The following is a 19,855-nucleotide window of genomic DNA, read 5'->3' on the forward strand; positions in this document are numbered from 1 at the left end:
CGAACTACCGCGGATGAAATTTTCAACAAACTGGATGAATTCTTTGCTGAAAATGGACTTGACTGGATGAATTGCGTTGGCTTTTGCTCTGATGGCGCTCGAGCTATGACAGGTAGATTCGGAGGTGTAGCCACAAAAGTAAAATATGTTGCTAAGAATTGTACTTTTATGCATTGCAGTATACACTATACACAGACAAGCGTTAGCAGTAAAACGAATGCCCGAACAATTTAAAAATGTTCTCCAAGATGCAATCAAGGTGGTAAATTTTATTAAATCTCGGGCATTTAACTCTCGTTTATTTTCAAACTTGTGTTCCGAAATGGGCAGTAACCATATTCAGTTGCTGCTACATACAGAGGTTAGATGGCTTTCGCGAGGCAAAATGCTGAACAGATTATTCCAGTTACGTTCTGAGGTGCAGCTGTTCCTGATGGGGACTGATTTTGAATTACGCAATCGACTGACAGACGAACACTGGCTTATATCATTGGCTTACTTATCAGACATTTTCAATCGCATCAACGACTTAAATCTAAGTTTGCAAGGTAGATCTACAAATAGATTTTCAGTAAATGACAAAATAAAAGCATTTATCAAGAAATTTCAAATGATTGAAAAGAGCGTGTCGAATGAGAACCTAGCATCTTTTCCTAATTTAGAAAATTTTATAACTGAAAATGAACTTACAGTGAGTGAAATTGTGATCAATAACATCAAAAATCACAGCCAAATGATCGTTGAAATATTTGAAGAATATTTTAAAGAAGATTATTTGGAGTTCAATTGGATAAGGAACCCATTCGTTTAGGATCTGGATAGTGTTCGTGAAAATTTAAGTGTAAATGAAAAGGAATCTCTGATAGAGTTATCTTGCGATGGAGCTTTGCAAGTAGAATTCAACAAAGAAGAGCTGTGTGAATTTTGGCTAAAAGTTAAAAATGAATATCCATCGCTGTCCAGAAAAGCATTACTGTTTCTAATTCCATTTACAACCACATATCTCTGTGAGAGCGGATTTTCTGCTATGTTGATAATAAAAAATAAATATCGTAACAAGCTTAACATAGACACTAATTTGCGCCTGAAATTAAGTACAACTGAGCCAGATATTTCCTCTCTTGTCTCGAACATGCAGCATCATTTTTCGCACTGAGTATATTGTATTTTTTCCTATAACTAATAAATAATAATGTTGTCATAAACAGTTGTTGCAGTTTTTATTACTTTACCATTTTCAAGGTTTTTTAAAGATTACCACAGTTCAGTGGTACGCTACTAATTTATAATTTCGTGTGTGGTACGCGAGATTAAAAGTTTGGGAACCACTGATCTAGAGTATAGTCTCGAGTGATACGCCCATCTCTATGTCATCGCGTGGCCCCGCTTCTGGCGGCTTCTCGGGAATGCGAGAAGCTAGACTCACTTCTCTAGACTCTGCGTTTTTCAGTCTCCCGAGTTGCAACCGTTATTTGAAGTCGGTCGAAATTAACTGTTTCGTTACGGTATTATGAAACCAAAACCAATTAATAATTGCATAATTGACTTACATTTCTTTTTGTTTTAGATGAAAACGAGGTCCGTAACGGCCTGGCGCCACACCGCTGACCACACAGGAGAGCTGTCCGTTTACTGTTGGTGAGATCAGCTTAAGGGGCGGACTCCGTCGCCCTCCGACTTAAGTAATCACCCCATGGAGGGCTGCAGTTCGTCATCCTCATCATGGCCTGATAATCCTTCATAGTCTACAAAATAACTCTAACCGAAACTAAAACTACTAAAGAATTGCTGTATAGAAGCACTGAATTGGTACACGTGGTTTTTGGACCGACAGTTTTAGATTTGGGTAGTTGGCATAGACTGGAATACTTCAAATGGAATAGACGTGCGTTGAAGATCTTGCGTCGAAAGCATTTCGCAGACTATATAGTTTTGTAATTTTATATGGACTCATTAATTGCAATAAATATTTTCCACTCAAATTTGAAGGCAGAATACAGGAATGGTACTAAAACGGGTACAACTCTTAAGATTTCTTAATTAACTCAACAAGATGTTCCTAAATACTCGGCTAGAAATCAAGTGAATATAGGTACGCTGAATATTGTTTGAACCCAACAGTAATGCTCGGTTTCACAAACAGCTGTTAATTGCCTTATTCATTATGAAAGTTAACTGTGACAGCTATTATTAAAGGTCAACTATATTGTATGACCAAGATTCCGCAGAATTTTGTAGTCAATCGGTTTATTTTATCGATTTTTAAAGCGATGCTTATATACTAGCGTTGTATTACTTTTTCTCTATAGTAAAATGCCAAGGTGATCGTCACGAAACTAGCGTCACGGAATAGTTGGAGAAGTCCATTTACGCGACGAGGGGAGTCCGGTATACAACATGTTAACTTTTTCAATTCTGTTAAAATCTATAACAAGGATATTAACTAGCAGCGGTTTTGTGTACATTACACAATAAACTTTGTAAATCGATGATTGTATAAAAATCGTAAAATAAAAAAATAATAAAACTACTTTATTCAATTGTAAAAAACATTGAAAATTTACCAATGCAGAAAATATAGCTGTCTGATGAACGAGTTCATCAAACCTGGAATGTCTCAGTAGTAACAAAAATGTTAATTACTAGGTGTTCTCTCTTCCTATACACATATATGCTGGTTCCAGCTGCCAATAAGTGTTTTTCTTTTAATATAGTACCAAGAAATTCACCTTTTTCTTTTGTAAACCCAAGATCCCTAACAAGTTGTTAAGCTCGATCTGCTTAAATGGTTTAGGCTCTATATTTTCTGTACATTGGAACTCTTCATCATCTTGCTCATCTAATTGCGTCTTTACATCAGAAAACACTTCTTGTTTGAACAGAATTTAAATCATTTTGATGTTCTGGGACCCGCAAATCTACATCGTGCCCTAGTGGTCGGATGGCAGACATTAGGTTAGGGTAGATTATTACCTTCTTGTTTTTGAAGGTATGACCAGTAATATCAATACTGCAAAAGTAGAGATAAATATGAGAAATAACCCATTTTCACAAAGTCATAATGTTTCGTTGGTGTTTTTTTAATAGCAAACTCACCACAAATATAAAACAATATGTTAGCAGAGTTCTTACAACCACGATTAGACATTTTACTGAGCAAATGTACTGGAAATGTGGAAACCAGAAAGTGAGGTTAGGTTGTCACTAAACACATCATCAGCTGTAAATAGATAGTAAATATTTTACAGCAGTGTTACCATCTCTTCTACATCCAGTACAATTTGAGGTCTATAAAAGCTGTTCAATTAATTAGGAATAGTTAATTCATCAGTTTGCTTTTGTGATAATGTTTCGATTTGAGATTTGAATCATTTTCTTTGAATGCAAAATTAACGAGAGATATTTAGACCAATTATATTACAATCTATGACAAACACAAGTGTATTTTCCAGTTAGTATAGAATACTAAGTTGTCATGAAATGGAAATAATTAAATTACTCATAAACTACTTGAAAGAAACAAATATAGTCATTTAAATGAAATTGGTATAAATATAACAAAACTAATAGATTAAGGTAAAAATAAAATAAAAATCTGTGGCTAACGGACCTGCATCCAAGCCATCTTTGCACACACATTAACACACTAAAAATCTGTTCAATTCTTGAAAAAATCACAAAATTTAATAAATCCAAGTGTAAATGTGAAGAAATGGTAGGTGATGTGACATAGCTTAATAAATGTCGTATTTGGATTTAGCAACTTAAAAAAACATAAGAATAAAGTGTTTTAAGTAAAAATGTTTTTTTCATCGTTGGACGTCAGGCATTGCAATTTATGTTTAGACATTGCTAAAGATATTTTACACAAATTTTCATGCTGCATCTAATCCTATTTATATTGGTCCATCTCCAGGTCTGTAAACAGTAATTAATAACCGTATATACTATATACTTCATTGCAAAATATATTCAGGGCCGGTTGTTCGAAAGCTAATCAAAAATGGAATCAACAAGGCTTTTCATCGATTGTCATTTGTTTCGAGCTTCTGTAATATGTTGTATAATCTGTGTATAATATTAATATACACGGATTATACGACATATGACAGAAGCTCGAAACAAATGACTGTGAATGAAAAGCCCTACTGATCATTATCAAATATTTAATTACTGTCAATGTCAACTTTGATTGGGTTGCTGAAAACATAATTGATTACAATTATGAGTTTAATTGATTAATTAATCAATAATGTTAATAATTGGTATGTTAATTAATAATTAATTAATCAATCAATTATGTTAATTATCATAATAATAATTAACATAATTGATTACAATCAACTGATTGACGTACGAACAACGGATTTTGTAATTTGATTGTTGTTAAGGGGACTTAATTTTAATCAACTTCTTGATTAGCGTTCGAACAACCGGCCCTCAGTGTACGTATGTTCATTTCTTGGATTTATAACCCTGTATATGGTGCGTGTATTGTAAATTTAACTAGAGATAATAATTGTCACAGTTGACCGTTTATTAGTTAATTGAGGAATTACTGTAACGGATGTTTGTGAAACTGTCTTTGGGAGATTCAGATGTTTAATCAATTTTAGACTTTAATCGTAAAATAGAGGGCTATAAAATAAATACATCAAATAATAATGTGAACATAACCGAAAAATATAAACAAGTTTTGGTATAAAGACCAAAATTTCGCCTACGAGCGATTCTTTTAGGATTGAGTTATATAAAGATTAGAGTACAGTTACTTTTAGTAGTTTCAGAATGATTTACAAGAGAATATCTGAAGTTGCCCACCTTTGTAGGCGGTTTATGGTTTCACAAATGAAGAAAATAAATTAATTGCAATAAAACGTTCTTCCATTTTTGAAAGTAAGGTTATACCATAATAGACGGAGAGGCAGCGCTGAAAAATCTCTTTGAATTTACTAAAGCTAAATTTTTCAGTTGATTACTGTGATTGTGTAGAGAAACATACTGCGGTCGGTCAAGCGAAAAGTAGAACAGGGGTTACTGAGAGGGTTGCTTTCCTACGAAGGTAATTAAATCCATTTACTAAGGCTGAAAATCAGTACACACATTCTAAATTGAATATAAATACAAGTTATTATAGTCGGCCAGCTGTATGACGGGACAGAGCCGGTCGGTCGGCCCCAATGAATGTACAGGGTTATTCACTATATTTTGACCCCCTTGTAAACTGCTTTATTTACAGAATTAGAAAAAAATGCAAAAAACAAAAGTTTTCGATTTTTTAATTATGATTTTTTGACATATATATCGTACTAGTGACGTCATCCATCTGGGCGTGATGACGCAATCGACTATTTCTTTAGATGAGAATATTGGTCGTGTGCTAGCTCATTTGAAAGGTTATTCAATTCTCTACACAGTACTATAAATATTAAGATTATTATTTATACAGGGTGTCCAAAAATTTTTTTGAATTATTAATTAAACAATTAATTTAATTTAAAAATTTTTTTGGACACCCTGTATAATTAATCATGTTAATGTTTATATTACTAAATAGGGAATTAAATAACCTTTCAAATGAGCTAGCACTCGACCCCTATTCCCATTTAAAAAAGTAGTCGATTACGTCATCACGCCTAAATGTATGACGTCACTAGTACGATATATATGTCAAAAAATCATAATTTAAAAATCGAATAACTTTTGTATTTTACATTTTTTTCTAATTCTGTAAATAAAGCAGTTTACAAGGGGGTCAAAATATGGTGAATAACCCTGTATATTCACTGGGGTCGACCGACCGGCTCTGTCCCGTCAAACAGCTGACCGACTATAATAACTTTTATTTATATTTAATTTAGAATGTGTGTACTGATTTTCAGCCTTAGTAAATGGATTTAATTACCTTCGTAGGAAAGCAACTTTGATACCCTCTCAGTAACCCCTGTTCTACGTTTCGCTTGACCGACCGCAGTATGTTTCTCTACACAATCACAGTAATCAACTGTGAAAAATCTAGCTTTAGTAAATTCAAAGATATTTTTTAGCGCTGCCTCTTGGACTATAACTTTAAACGGATGAAATGAGAAGGTTAAATGATAAAATGAGAACATACGGTACTGATAACTGAAGAGAGGAAATTGTGGACAAAATAGTTGAGCTGAATCTAAAGGTACAAATTTAAAAAGCAATTAAAAAATACTTAAAAATAAAGCAAAGACTAGGAAATAAAATATGAAATTGAGGAAAACATCTCAGAAACACACCATAAGAAGAAAAGTACTGAAAACATAAAATACAAAAAAATCAATAGGGAAAATAAACCATCCTACGGAAAAGCGATAAGAGTAGGAATATTGTTCCAAAATTATCCAGGTACTCTTAATAAATCACTTGGTACCTATAAAAGAGAAGATTTTGGACAAAATATTGAAGCTCAATCCTTAGATCCGAAGTTAAGAAAATAATAAAAAATGAACTTCAAAAGTAAAGCATAGAAAGCAAAATAAAGTATAAAATGAGTTGAGAGTGACGAAAAAATCAGGAAACAAACCATAATATGGATAGGTTGTAACTGTGCTAAAGATAGGAAAGTCTGTCCCAAAATTATCCAGAGATTTCTCTTTCAGTTGTAACACTTAGTGTTCATAATAGAGAATATTTTCCGGTGCGAAAAATAGGTTCTAAAATATGCCCTACAGATAGGAGTTAACAGTAATAAGGATAGGAATGCTGCCCCAAAATATTCTAGAAACTCTTTCAATGAAACACTTGGTAGCTATAAAAGAGAAGATTCTGGTTGAAATATTGAAGCTCAACCCATAGATTCAAAGTCAAGAAACCATTATTAAATGTTTTTTTATTATTATATGTTGTAAAGGTAAATTAAGGTAACTATCTCAGGTTTTAGGGTTTATTACAATGAAAATCACGATAATTCGAACAAATGGTGTATTTTCGACTTTACGGTACAAAATCTCGATGCTAACTCAACTAAACAGAAAAATTGAAAATAGGGTCTTTGTATCTTTCTTAGGTACATCTCTTTCAACGGGGCATTGGGCCACTTAATATTGGTTCCCGGAAAGGCATATGCCCGCTGGTTCCTTACCGACGCGTTCCTTACATAGAAGGCGTAGAAGGGGCCGATTTGCTACAATGTTTATTTTTAAAAATAAGCAATGAAAGCAAAATAAAATATAAAATGATCAATCCTCTGGGAAGAGAAGCCATGCTATGAACAGGCATAACTGTGATAAAGATACAAAACTCTGTCCCAAAATGATCCAGAGACTTCTCTTTCAGTAGAACATTTGATATCCATAAAAGAGAACATTCTGTGGTCCAAAAAATGAGAAGATGTATTAGAAAGTTTCAAGAAGCAAATGGTAGTAGTTAGACTTTTCCTTTGGAAACCAAACAATACTGTAGTACACCACTCTAAATTTCAACTTGTTAGGAAGATAAAAGGAAATCACAAAATACATGAAGAAGCAGTATAGTATACATATATGTATGTCTAAGAAAGTATGTATAAGAAAGAGCATAAAAAGATGGAAAAGGAAATAATGTATCAAAACACAGAAAACATGGAGTCACCTGGTTTGACGAGAAAGCATTTGACATTGTTAAACACGAAAAATTAGTTGTTATGTTGAATGCCATAGCTATGGATGGGAGGGATATTCGGATACTAGCCGGTTTGTACTAGCTATCAGACAGCTGACATTAGAGTTAAAAGTCAGACGTCCGAAGAAGTTCCTATTATAAGGGGAATTCGACAGGGATGTGTGCTTTCTCCACGTTTCTCTAACATCTTAGAAGACACAGAAAAAACATAAGAACTAATAAATATTTCAAACTTCTGTGGTCCTGAATTGGAATTCGCGAGTGAATTGAGTCAGCCAATGCATGACTAGCAGGATGAGAGATGAAGTCTTGCGGAGAGATGGCACTTATTGATTGATTCCTACCACAATATGTTGAGACCTTATAAAACAGAAATATACAGAAAGTATGGGTGGAGAAGAACATGTATAGGTGCATGATTGACGTCATATTTCTTTAAAACCGGACACAATCCAAAGATTTAACATCTAATTCAGATATCCTTCTGTTCAGTTATTATTTGCAGATAATGTATTTATTTATAGAGGAATAAAATGACTTAAAAGGCCCTTTCGAAAATTTGTAGAAGAACGACTTAATATTTTTGTACAAAACGAGTATTAAGGATGATAATGTTACTGTGAATGTTTATATATACAAAAAAGGTAGATCTCGGTGTTTTAAAGTAGATTTAGTTTACACACTTTTGATATCATCAATTTGTTTCTAAGGGGCTTTTGATGGAAGGAAAGTGCACAAAATTTTATTTTTAACCCTTTCATTGCGCATGGCACGGATCCGTGTCATCACTGTGCATGACACGGAGCCGTGTCATCACTGCACGCGGCATGGATATGTGTCGTCAATGCGCACGGCACTGATCCGTGTCAGGATGCGTTTTCAGACAATGCGTGTGACGCGGATCCGTGACACTGTTGCACAGGCACATTGTCATTTTAATTGAGAGTAGATACTGAGCGCTAGTTCAAGGTAGAGTGCGTTGACGAGCGTGTAGCTTACATATCGGGACTAAAAGTTTGTTCGTTTCGGATTTTTTTTTTTCGTAGGTAGATTAATATGGATGATAGTAAGGCAGGGTCGTCGGGCATTAAAAATGCCCCTCCTGGGCATGTCTTCCAGCAAAACGTAGCAGTGAATAGGTTAAAGGACACCGCATACATCTTATGGAAAATGTAATCTCAAATCCAAATGATTTACATGAATAGATTCGTCTGGAAATTACAATCATTTCATATCATTGCGCCGACTCAGAACTTTGATTAATAACGACGTAAATTGATGTAAATAAGTCTAAAATCAAATGGCTGTGTGCGTGAGCTAGAGAGAGGAAAGAGATTTTGTGAATCGCCAGTTCATAAATCTTTATGCAGGTATTAAGGCTTATCTTATAGATACCTAATAAAGTAGGTATAATTTGGTCAGTCGTACCAAAATATATAGTTCGTCTAATCTGCTTAGCTCATGCTGGGTTAAGCTGTTTTCAATAGCAACTAGACTAATAGTATTTATGAATGACAGTTTTATGAACTTCAAAATGGGATTTCCATAAACTTTATTTTCAATTTACACCGCTATTTGTCAAAATTCAGAGATGGCGCAGTGATATGAAATGATTGTAGTTTCGAGACGAATCTATTCATGTAAATTTTATTGTATTGAGTGACATTACATTCTCCATAAGATGTGTGCGGTATCCTTTATAAAAAATGTTAACTCGAAAATTAATGTTAAATGTATAGGAGTTACGGAAAAATGAGACTAGTCCAATAATAACAATGCTCAGTTGCAGCAGTTTCACTAAATAAACGGAACTGAGCTGAAAAAACTGATATTTTTGTAATAAAATATAAATTTTGTGTCAATTATATCAAAAGTACTAGAAATGCTTGTGTTGGGCAATTCTTTCACATGTACCGATGAAGGTACAGATAATAAAATTGTAATACAGTCATTCGATTGCCGAGCGAATCGCTCTGTAGTTTAGTAGCTTTTCCTAAATTATGCAATATTCTTGACATCTGTCATAAGTCATAAATAAATATGATCATCTGCCATACAATCTTAAGCCTTGTGCACACTTAAGCATTCGCCCCGAGTGAGCATTATTTCCCCTTTTTTTGCTCGGATGAGTACGGGAACGGTACGGGTAAGCCGAACGGATCTGTACTACTCAGTCCGAGACGAGAGTTGCCTAGAATGGTCGAACTGCTTCAAAAATTGGTATGTGACAATATTACAACCAATGTATAACAGTGAAGCCATTAGCTAGATCACTGGATGCTAATTGTTTAAGGCTTCGACTAGCCCTGTCTCTCAGGTGTAGGTACGTCTTATCCTATAAAAAAAGCAAATCCTGCGTAAAGCTGTACAAAATGTGAAAATAATACAACAAAATGTATGGCTTCATGCAGCGTTTATTAACTACAGTTGTAGTTGAATGTTTGATATAGGCTGCCTCCATGGATGTATGCTGAAGTAGTTGCAATAGGTGTTGAGTTCTCCATAGTAGCAGCCATGTCACTGCAGCTTATTCTCTGGTGCACCAAGTGGTTCGGTAAGTCCTGTTCAACAGAGGGGACAAGAAAAATTTAAGTCAAACGAAACCCAATAGAGATTTAGCGATATAAAATGGGTTTATAAACTAAAACACCACTTTAAATAGATGAAAAGGTGCAGAAAAAAACATTACTAGAAAATCACGTTTAAGTTTGATAAAAATTTTTGTCTTATACATGATCGTTCATCGATTATTTGATGCAACTGATAATTTGTTGTGTGAATTTAGTTGAACTGTTTTCTGATTAATAATAAAATTTTGTGCACTTTTAATAGAAACAGTAACAAAATTAAAACTGCCACCTTACACTATTTACTTCTTCCACAATGTTATAAAAATTTAAATCGCAGTTAGTTAGCATTTTTGGATTGTAAAATTTTTTAAAAAATTGTCTGACACATTAAACTAAGTCTAAAAACTGCCCTTCATTTTTTAAACTCATAGGCTCTTAATCTGCCGTAACGCAACTGCAACTCAACCGCAAAAATAAACATGTTGTAGCTGCTACACAGTCAACTAGATTCAAACACGTGCTTTTAGTACAAAGTCAAACACGTGCTTTTAGTACAAAGTCCGCTCACCAACCCAATTGCAACGTGGCGTAAAACGAATAGACTCGAAATTGATCGCGATTCAACTGGCATGTCAGTTGCAATACAACTGTTGCATGCATAAGATTTTGAAGGGATCATTTTATATATGAAACTCTATTATAATGATGGAACAAGACTTGTCCTTTAAATTAGTAGAGGCATTTGAAAAACATGCCTGCTTGTTTGTACAATAATTATAATCTTCTACACTGACACTTTTCCTATAGTTTGTATCCCTTTTTTGCTATGTATCGCCAAAGTATTTCTACTAGTTTATGATTCATTGGCACTAGTTGCATCGCAGTTGAGTTGTAATTGTGTCGCAGTCGGGTTGTAGTTGGGTCACAGTCGAGTTGTAGTTGTGTCGCAGTCGATTTGTAGTTGCGTTGTGGCGGTGGACGAAGAGCCATATTCGACTGCCCCTAAACTGCTTCATTGTTATAACTTAATCAAAATAAGTGTGAAAATTATTCGTAAAATATTGTTGTTTACTAAAGAAAGTAGGAACAATATATAAGTAGGAATACCTTAATAAATTAAAGACTATTATAAAATTGCGTGCAAGTGATAGAAGTTGTGAACTTGTTTGTGTTTTATGTACAGTGAAATACGGATGCGAAATATTGTTCTATGGAAATTTTGTTATATGGATACACACTGTCTTTCAATTTACGTATAAATATACGTGCGTTCAATATTTACTTTAATTTGTAAAAGCACCTGACTAAATTTTATTCTGACAACGCCGCAATAGCTCAGGTGTATAACAGTTACTCTATATTAGCGCTCAGTTCACCAACATTCAAGAACATTATACAAAACAATAAATAAAGTTGATCAATCGACTCCAGTTGGTCCTTCGAGCCGGATTACTCTTGTATATAAACGTGTGTATGTAGATTAACTGTATGCTGGTAAATCTTGTTTCAAATTATATAGGTATTCTTGAGAAGAAATGTACTCAATTGATCAACTTTATTTATTGTTTTGTACAATGTTCTTGTGCGTTGGTGAATGACTCAGCGGGAATATAGAATACCTGTCATACAAATTTAAGGAAATATAAAACAACGTGTACCCCAGGTCAAATTAGTTAGAAGTTCGATGATATGAGCTATATCCTCGGCTAAACTTATTAACATTCTCTCTTTGAGGTATAAACTTCGTTTGTTTTATCCTATTTATTAAACAAAAACAAGTTAATAGAAACAGTCAATTTCGAATAGAGTGGAGAAACATTGTAAGAAATTGGTTATACAGTTTCTGCTCATATATGTTTAGACTCAGCAAATTCTGATTTTCTTGTTTAATATTCAATCATAATTACAACTAAGTAAACTATATACAGTATCAAGAACTAAGTAGATCTGTAGGTGCCACTGACAGATATATGTTTATATCATTGATTCTTTCTAACTGTCCTGTGTGGCTCACTATACTTAAAAATGTTCTAAATAACAGACTATTATATTATTATCTTTAAATATACGTACTAGATAACGACTTCTACCAATTGTTGTCAAAAGGGTTCGAACTTTTGTTTCGATACCTATTGATTTATTTTATTTCACATTGTCCAGTTGTAGCTCCCATACTGAATTTGATGCTCAATGGATATTTCAGTCTTTATCACAGCCAGAAACAAGTCCGCGAAATGCACCATTCTTTTTCATACTGTGTATTCATCGATCAAAAAGTCGTAAAATAGTGTTAGAGAGAGTAGGGGGTGAGTCGTATCTCCATCTTGTTTTACAATGTGTGCTTTTTCTTGACGGTATGTAGGTTTCAAGTTGGTAATATCAGTCATCATGGCTTTTTCAATTCTATTCTTCAAAAAGTTTATAATGTTCTAAGGCTTCAGGTCGAGAACATGATGTTCCTATATTTTCTGTGTCCCAATACAGTGTTTTTACTTGATATTCTACTTTCTTTCTAAAATCTACATATACGGTGATACTTGGCGATTTTGTCCACTTGTGTAGAAAAATAAGTGGGAACGCATTCAGTGAATTGTGTTGCTGTTGCATCGTAGGTGGAGCCAAGTATCACCGTATATTTGACACTTACAACTTTGATACTTCAACAACTGAACGATACATTTTTGCCATTAAAAAATCACAAACTTGTTTGCTTTCATCATGTCAGATGTCACCATTGAAAGGAATCCGTTATCATGTAACATCATCTGTCAAAGAATATGGTATTGTGCCTACCTTCACATGCATTGCAATTATTGTTAAAAAAGGGATGTGGATGTCTTGTGATTTAACAAAAGGATCTTAGGTTATCATTTTGCAATCTTATTTTTCTATTTTTTTCTACCACTTTGATGTTGATTCCGCCAAAGATGAACTCGGGCCTCATTCTGTCTATTTGGTGCCAAAATATCTGATATTCCAGTGCCCTGACCATCGGTTATACCATCGATTTACAATGATCCAATTAGATGAAGAACAAAATCAGCCTACCCTTTATTATTGTATTCTTCAATTTGCACAAAAAGTTTAGTAATTTACTCTGTATTTTGAACAACTTTAAGATAAATTTACCAAAATATTTGGGAAGATATATAGAACAATTTGATGTGTTTTGTCTATTAGTAATGATAAAAATAATTGAGTATTGAATTTGGATAAGTGTACATATAGCAAAGTAATTCGAATGAAACAGATATTGTAGAGTGATCAATTGAAAATATGTATAATCAGAACCACAAATTAGATTATACTTAACAGTGCAAATATATATTAATTTTAAGTTTAATAATCATGAAAAAAAAAGATATCTATCTTCATTTCTTATGTATTACCCATTTTAAAACGAACACAATCTTTAATGCCGTTAGAAGTTCTAGAGATACGTCAATAAATCAGACTTTATAGAATTTGTCAGCTTCTGTGACAAGAGTCAAATCATTTCTTTTTTTGATTTGAAACATGTTGGTTTTAAGCCATCCTAATGGATAAGAACGAAAAAATTCTGAATTCTTCACACTGCCATTGCGGAATTTCGCACATTAGCGCAAAATTCTGCGGATATGCGCAATTCCGCACATACCATCGTGGATTTTCGCACATTAGCGATAAATTCTGCGGATGTGCGAAATTCTGCGCTATAAAATCGCGGAATTTCGCACATTAGCGCGGAATTCTGCTGATGTGCGATATTCCGCACTATATCATTGCGGAGTTTCGCTCATTTTCATCACAAGAATGAAACCATTTCTTTTTTATTTGGGCCATGTCGTTTTTGAACCATCGCAATGGATTGGAACAAAAAATTCGGAATTCCGCACATTACCATTCGGAATTTCACACATTAGCTCCAAATTCTGCGGATATGCGAAATTCTGCGGATGTGCGAGATTACGCGCAATACTATCATGGAATTTCGCACATTTCCATGACAAGAATCAAATCATGTCCTTTTAATTTGGACCATATCGTTTTTGAACCATCGCAATGGATTGAAACGAAAAAAAATTCGGAATTCCGCACATTACCCTGGCGAAATTACGCACATTAGCGAGAAATTCTGCGTATGTGCAAAATTCCGCACTATACCATGGCGAAATTGCGCACGTTAGCGCGAAATTCTGCGGATGTGTGAGATTCCGCACTATATCATTGCGGAATTTCGCACTTTTTCATGGCCAGAATTGAACATTTCTTTTTTATTTGGACGATGTCCTGTTTGGGCCATCACAATGGATAGGAACGAAAAAAATTCGGAATTCCGCATTACACCATGGCGTAATTTTTCACGTTAGCGCAACATTCCGCGGATGTGCGAAATGGCGCAATTTTATTTTTGTAATTATAAAAGCAAATTAATGTTTTTGAAATAATTCACTGAGTAATGGTTTTTCTTTTCCCCTTCATATTTCATATGTGTAGCATTCCTACTTATGTTAATAGCAATTTAAAAGAATCTATTGGGATTTTAAATCATTATATAGAGCGTATAGAGCAGTTTCTTCTGGACTAATTTAGGTTAAAGTATGAGTATATCTAAATTTTTGAAGCGAAGCGAATTTTATGCTGAAAACGTTATATTAATTTTTTTCTCTATAGTAAAATGTTAAGGCGAGCGTCATTGAAGTAGCGCCACGAAATAGCGATTTGTGGTCCGCAGTTACAGTAAACAGTAAAGAGTCAATTTACGCGATGAGGGGAGTCCCTTATACATGTAAACTTATTCAATTTTATTAAAATCTATAAAAAAATATAAATAAAAAATAAAACTACTTTATTCAATTTTAAAAATACAGACAAAATAGTATGAAGCTTCGCGCTAATCTACACTGCCGCCTACCGAAAGAAAAAACTGCCAATTTTTTTTCTTTTTTCTTCATCCATTCATTTTCTATCTTTATTTAAATAAACTTATATGTATCTTGAATAAAATAGGTATTGTTTTAAGGATACACAAGATACAGTCCAACTATCGATAAATAGTTTGGTTCGTTCAAATAAAATGGGTAGTACCGTGTATTAGTACCAGTGATACAAACGAAATACGAAACATTTGTGGTTTTTTGAAACCTAGAGTCAGTAAAACGAAACTAACTTGATTTTACAGGTACAGTTTGTCAAACCTAGGAAAAACTTTGAAAATCTTACATTACAATAACTCCACATGGCGATTTTAAGATTTTTTTCAAACTTATTCTTAGATTTGGTAAACTGTAAACTTGATACTTAGACTTTAGACGTCAGGTGCTATTCTCATTTTCTTTTTCATAAAACCGCAACTTTTTCCTATTTCTTATTATAATTAAGACTATAGATCATTAAATATTTTACACCATTGTGTAGAATTGTTTGAATTATTTGTGATATAATCGTAGTCATATAGAAATTACTTGGTACCTTAAAAAATAATCTGTGAAGACTGTTAACAGTGGTGTTGGCAATGAACATTTTAAGAAGTAAGTTTTACATTACTAACAAACCAGAAGAAAGTTATCAATCCGGAGAAAGTTGTATAGGGGAAAAGCATGTACCTTGGGAAAAAATGTACTATTATTTTTTATCTTATTTGATCCCGGTAAAAGAACTACGCCTAGATGGATGACGTCACTAGTATGATATATATATATATATATATATATATATATATATATATATATATATATATATATATACCCGAAATGGTGGATGTGTGAATTGTTCGTAAGGGGATTTTTCCACATTCTCTATTTCATCTATTTGATTTCGTACGAGTGGTCGTTAAACCAATAACCTTGGATCTTTGGTTCACTGAGTGTGTTTCAAAGATCTACATCTTATGTTTTTAAATATATATATATATATATATATATATATATATATATATATATATATATATATATATATATATATATATGCCAAAAAATCATAATTTAAAAATAAAAATCGACTTGTCTCGGAATTTTTCTCCGAAGTGGCCTATTTTCGAAAAAATTAATTTATTCCATAATTTTGAACCTCTCTCTATTTATTGCACATACCAAGAAGTTTTCCTGAAATGTTGAATTTGCTTCTTAAAATGATTTTTACCAATGCTATGCAGCCTAAACTGTTTCTATATGCCTATAATCGCACATTATATTTAGTTGCATTATTAATATGTTAAGTTTTAAGTGTTTTTTTATTATCAACAATTTGGCCCAATAAATATTTTATACCATGAGTAGTTTTTTTAAGTATTCACATAAAATAAGCTATTCACCGGCACAAAATTCCGCCACCCAAAATTTTTGATTAAGTTTGACAATTTATAACTTTATTATTTGTGCTCCGATTTTCAAGATTCTTGCACTAGTTTGTAGGTACATGTATTAATAACGTTTGGTATTATTCCGGTAACACAAAAATTTTGCTTGCATTGCATTATACAGGGGTGAATGGAAGAGTTGTATTTTCTCCTAACTTTAAAAAATTCTGTGTAAAAATTTGAAAGAGCTAATTTTGTTTCATAGTCCTGTCATATTATCCCGGAGGCATCACTAAAATTTTTGAAGATATTCTTCTTTAGCGGCGAATCGATTGAGGGTAAAATTGTACATGATCCGCGCGCCTGCGCACACTGACAGTATGTAGTTCATTGTTAATCTTTCAAGATAGGTATGTATGTATCTGTAACCGTGCAAATAAGTCATTAAAAGAATATATTAGTGGTTTTAGGAAATGTATTATTTATTATAATTCTTTTTTTTTTGGATTTGTGTTTCCCTGTAGTAAAATAATAAAATATTATGTAAGCATAACATTTTTACACTATATGTCGCCGTGTTGTGTAATTATATCCGAAACTTACATGTATATTTCTAGGGCCTCGCTGGAGTAGTGGGAAATGCGTTAGCACTGAGATTGGAAGGTTGCGGGTTCAATTCCTGGGCGAGTCATATTTTTTTTATTTTTGGTTGTTTTATTAAAAATTTTTTGAAAGTGGTAGATAAGAAAGTTAGTTTGATTTTTAAATACAAATAACCTCTTAAGTATATTTACTTCGTTTAAATTACCTATTATATAATAGAAGAATATCTTCTTACGTGCGTACAAAGTACACACACATTCTTTTTGTTTTTTGAATTATACGAATATGTATCTCTTTTCTTTAAGAGCTTTTTGCAAATAAAAACACTTTTGGACGCATAAAATAGAGGTTGAATTGATAAGATTAGAATTGCCCGCATGCAGCCCAGGTCTCAATCCTATTGAGCATTTATGGAATGAATTAAGAACAGTGGCCTGCTGGCCATATAAATGAATCGGTGCAATCACCGAGAGGCTGCGGCCTCTTGAGGCCGGCCAAATAAGATTTTTTTCACAAAAATTTCTAAATCTGATGTAACAACTTTTTTTAATTTCGAAGCGAATGATGTTAACAAAACATTTCACAAAAATTTAAATCTTTTTTGATTGTAAAATTCAGTTTAAGTAAATTAATAAGACCCTATGTACATAAATGATTGCTACAGATAAATAAGCATTTATTAACTCTCTCAGTGACACAAGTATCTTGTGAAAGAAGCTTTTCAACGTTGAAATACAAAAAAATAGGTTAAAAAGTACTTTAACACAAGATCACTTAAAAACATTTGTGCTAATGGCCATAAACGAAACTTTGTATGAGCTTAAAAATAATGAAATAATCGACGAATTTGCTCAAAAATCTTCTTTAAGGGTGTAGGCGCAAAATTTCGCGCCAATGTGTTTTAAATGCATTTATTTTTTTTAATCCTGAGAAAACTAATAAGTATTTTTGAACAATTAAACGCAGGTTGAAAGATTGCATTATCACCGAGGGCCGAAAGTCCCTGAAAACTTCTATAATGTATATTTTAATTAGTTACAGGGGTAAAAAAAGAGAAAATCTAGTGCGATTTTTAATTTCAAATATCTCATTCAAAAGAAACTTTTTGCTTATTCTAAGGGACCTTGGCCCTCGGTAATAATGTAATCTTTCATTCTTCGTTTAAATTTTTCAAAAATACTTATAAGTTTCCTCAGGATTCGCAAAAAAAATGAATGCTTTTAAAATTCATTGGCGCGAAATTTTGCGCATACGCCCTTAATGCGGAAATTATTGAATGAGAGTTAATTATTTTATAAAATAATCGCAAAATAATGTTTAGATTAATGCGCTGTATTAACATTTAAATATTGTTAAAGTATTTGTACTGTACTTGTATTTGTACTCTCTTGTATAATTATTATTGATTTACTAAAATTCAACTTAATACATAATTGAAAAATTCTCAAAATTTTATTTTATTTTCATCTTTTAATAACATTAAATTTATATATATTCATTCAGGAAATTATGGTTTCTGCCTTACTGCAAACAACATTGTCATACATGTGATAATATTTATTATTTGTAAGATTGCTTATTCTTAAATAATAGAACAGCAAATTTTAAACAATTTCATTGAATTTAAAGTTTAATGTTTGATTTAAAAATAATTTATATTTTTGTTTTATAAATAACGATTAAAAATCTTGAAAATATAAGGTAAAATGAGGATGGGAGGCCGCTTTTCTATAAAATCACCGAGCCGCTTGAAAAGTTCCAGCACGCCACTGATTAAGAAAGTTATTCGCCGTCATTCTAGGCCTCCAGACAATTTGGTATAGTTATGGCCCCGGTAGAGTAATATCGGGCTATTCCCCAGACAAGGATAACGCATATTATTTATTCGATGCCAAACAGATTACGAGCAGTCGTTGTTGCAAGAGATGGACATACCCGCTATTGAATTGTTTTGTTTTGTTGTTAATTTTAGTGCGTTTGATATTTTTAATTAAAAAAACCTTCAAAGCAGTCTTTTTACTTACAGCTCTTACAAGAAAAGAGATATTTGGATAATTCAAAAAACAAAACCTTCGTGATACCTCCAGGATAATACAAAAGCAGTATGAAACAAAATCAGCCCTCCAATTTTTCCACAGAATTTTTTAAAGTTACTAGAAAATACAACGCTTCCATTCACTCCCGTATAATGCCATCTAAGCAAAAATTTTTTTACCGGAATAATAACAAAGGATGTCAATACATGTACCTACCTACAAACTGATGCAAGATTCTTGAAAATCGGAGCACAAATAATAAAGTTATAAATTGTCAAACTTAATCAAAAATTTTCGGTGGCGGAATTTTGTGCCGGTGAGTGTAGTTTATTAGTATTTTAACGATATGTACGTGGTAGTAACTAAAATAATTACTTAAATTGAGTATTCAAGCACATGAACAACCTAAACAATAGATTAAAAGTACAACAACTTTAGGTTTGTAGACGACATACGACATAGTCCTTATTGCAGACCGGGTAGATCATGTCTGCCAACTTCTTCAGGACTTTGTACACAATTTGGCTTTAAAATTACCTATTCCAAAACACCAAAACCATTTGGCCAAAATATCTCGACTAATGCCACACAAATTGAACAAGTATACAGGGTGAGGCAGGTAAGCGGTCTATTAGAAATATCTCGAGAACTAAAGGCAACAGAATCATGAAAATTGGAATAAAAGGGTTTTAAAGAGTGATCTATTTAATGAAAATATTTTCATCGATTTGCTACTTCCG

The 19,855-nt window shown here is 32.9% G+C and overlaps 1 protein-coding gene across 3 annotated transcripts in view; it reads left to right on the plus strand.

Moving 5' to 3' along the window:
• LOC114338545 (uncharacterized) overlaps positions 1–19,855 on the plus strand; it is a 181,373-nt gene that overhangs the window by 124,799 nt on the left and 36,719 nt on the right. The window contains exon 6 of one of the 3 annotated variants that reach the window (XM_050657903.1): positions 1,568–16,452. The exons of the other annotated variants lie outside the window; for them this stretch is intronic. Within the exon in view, the coding sequence (XP_050513860.1) occupies positions 1,568–1,642 (75 nt within the window). The 3' untranslated portion in view covers positions 1,643–16,452. Of the gene's footprint in view, positions 1–1,567; positions 16,453–19,855 lie in introns of those variants that run through there. 3 annotated transcript variants of the gene reach the window in all.

The sequence above is a fragment of the Diabrotica virgifera genome, chromosome 8 (genome assembly GCF_917563875.1).
Source record: "Diabrotica virgifera virgifera chromosome 8, PGI_DIABVI_V3a".
Taxonomy (NCBI): Eukaryota; Metazoa; Arthropoda; class Insecta; order Coleoptera; family Chrysomelidae; genus Diabrotica; species Diabrotica virgifera.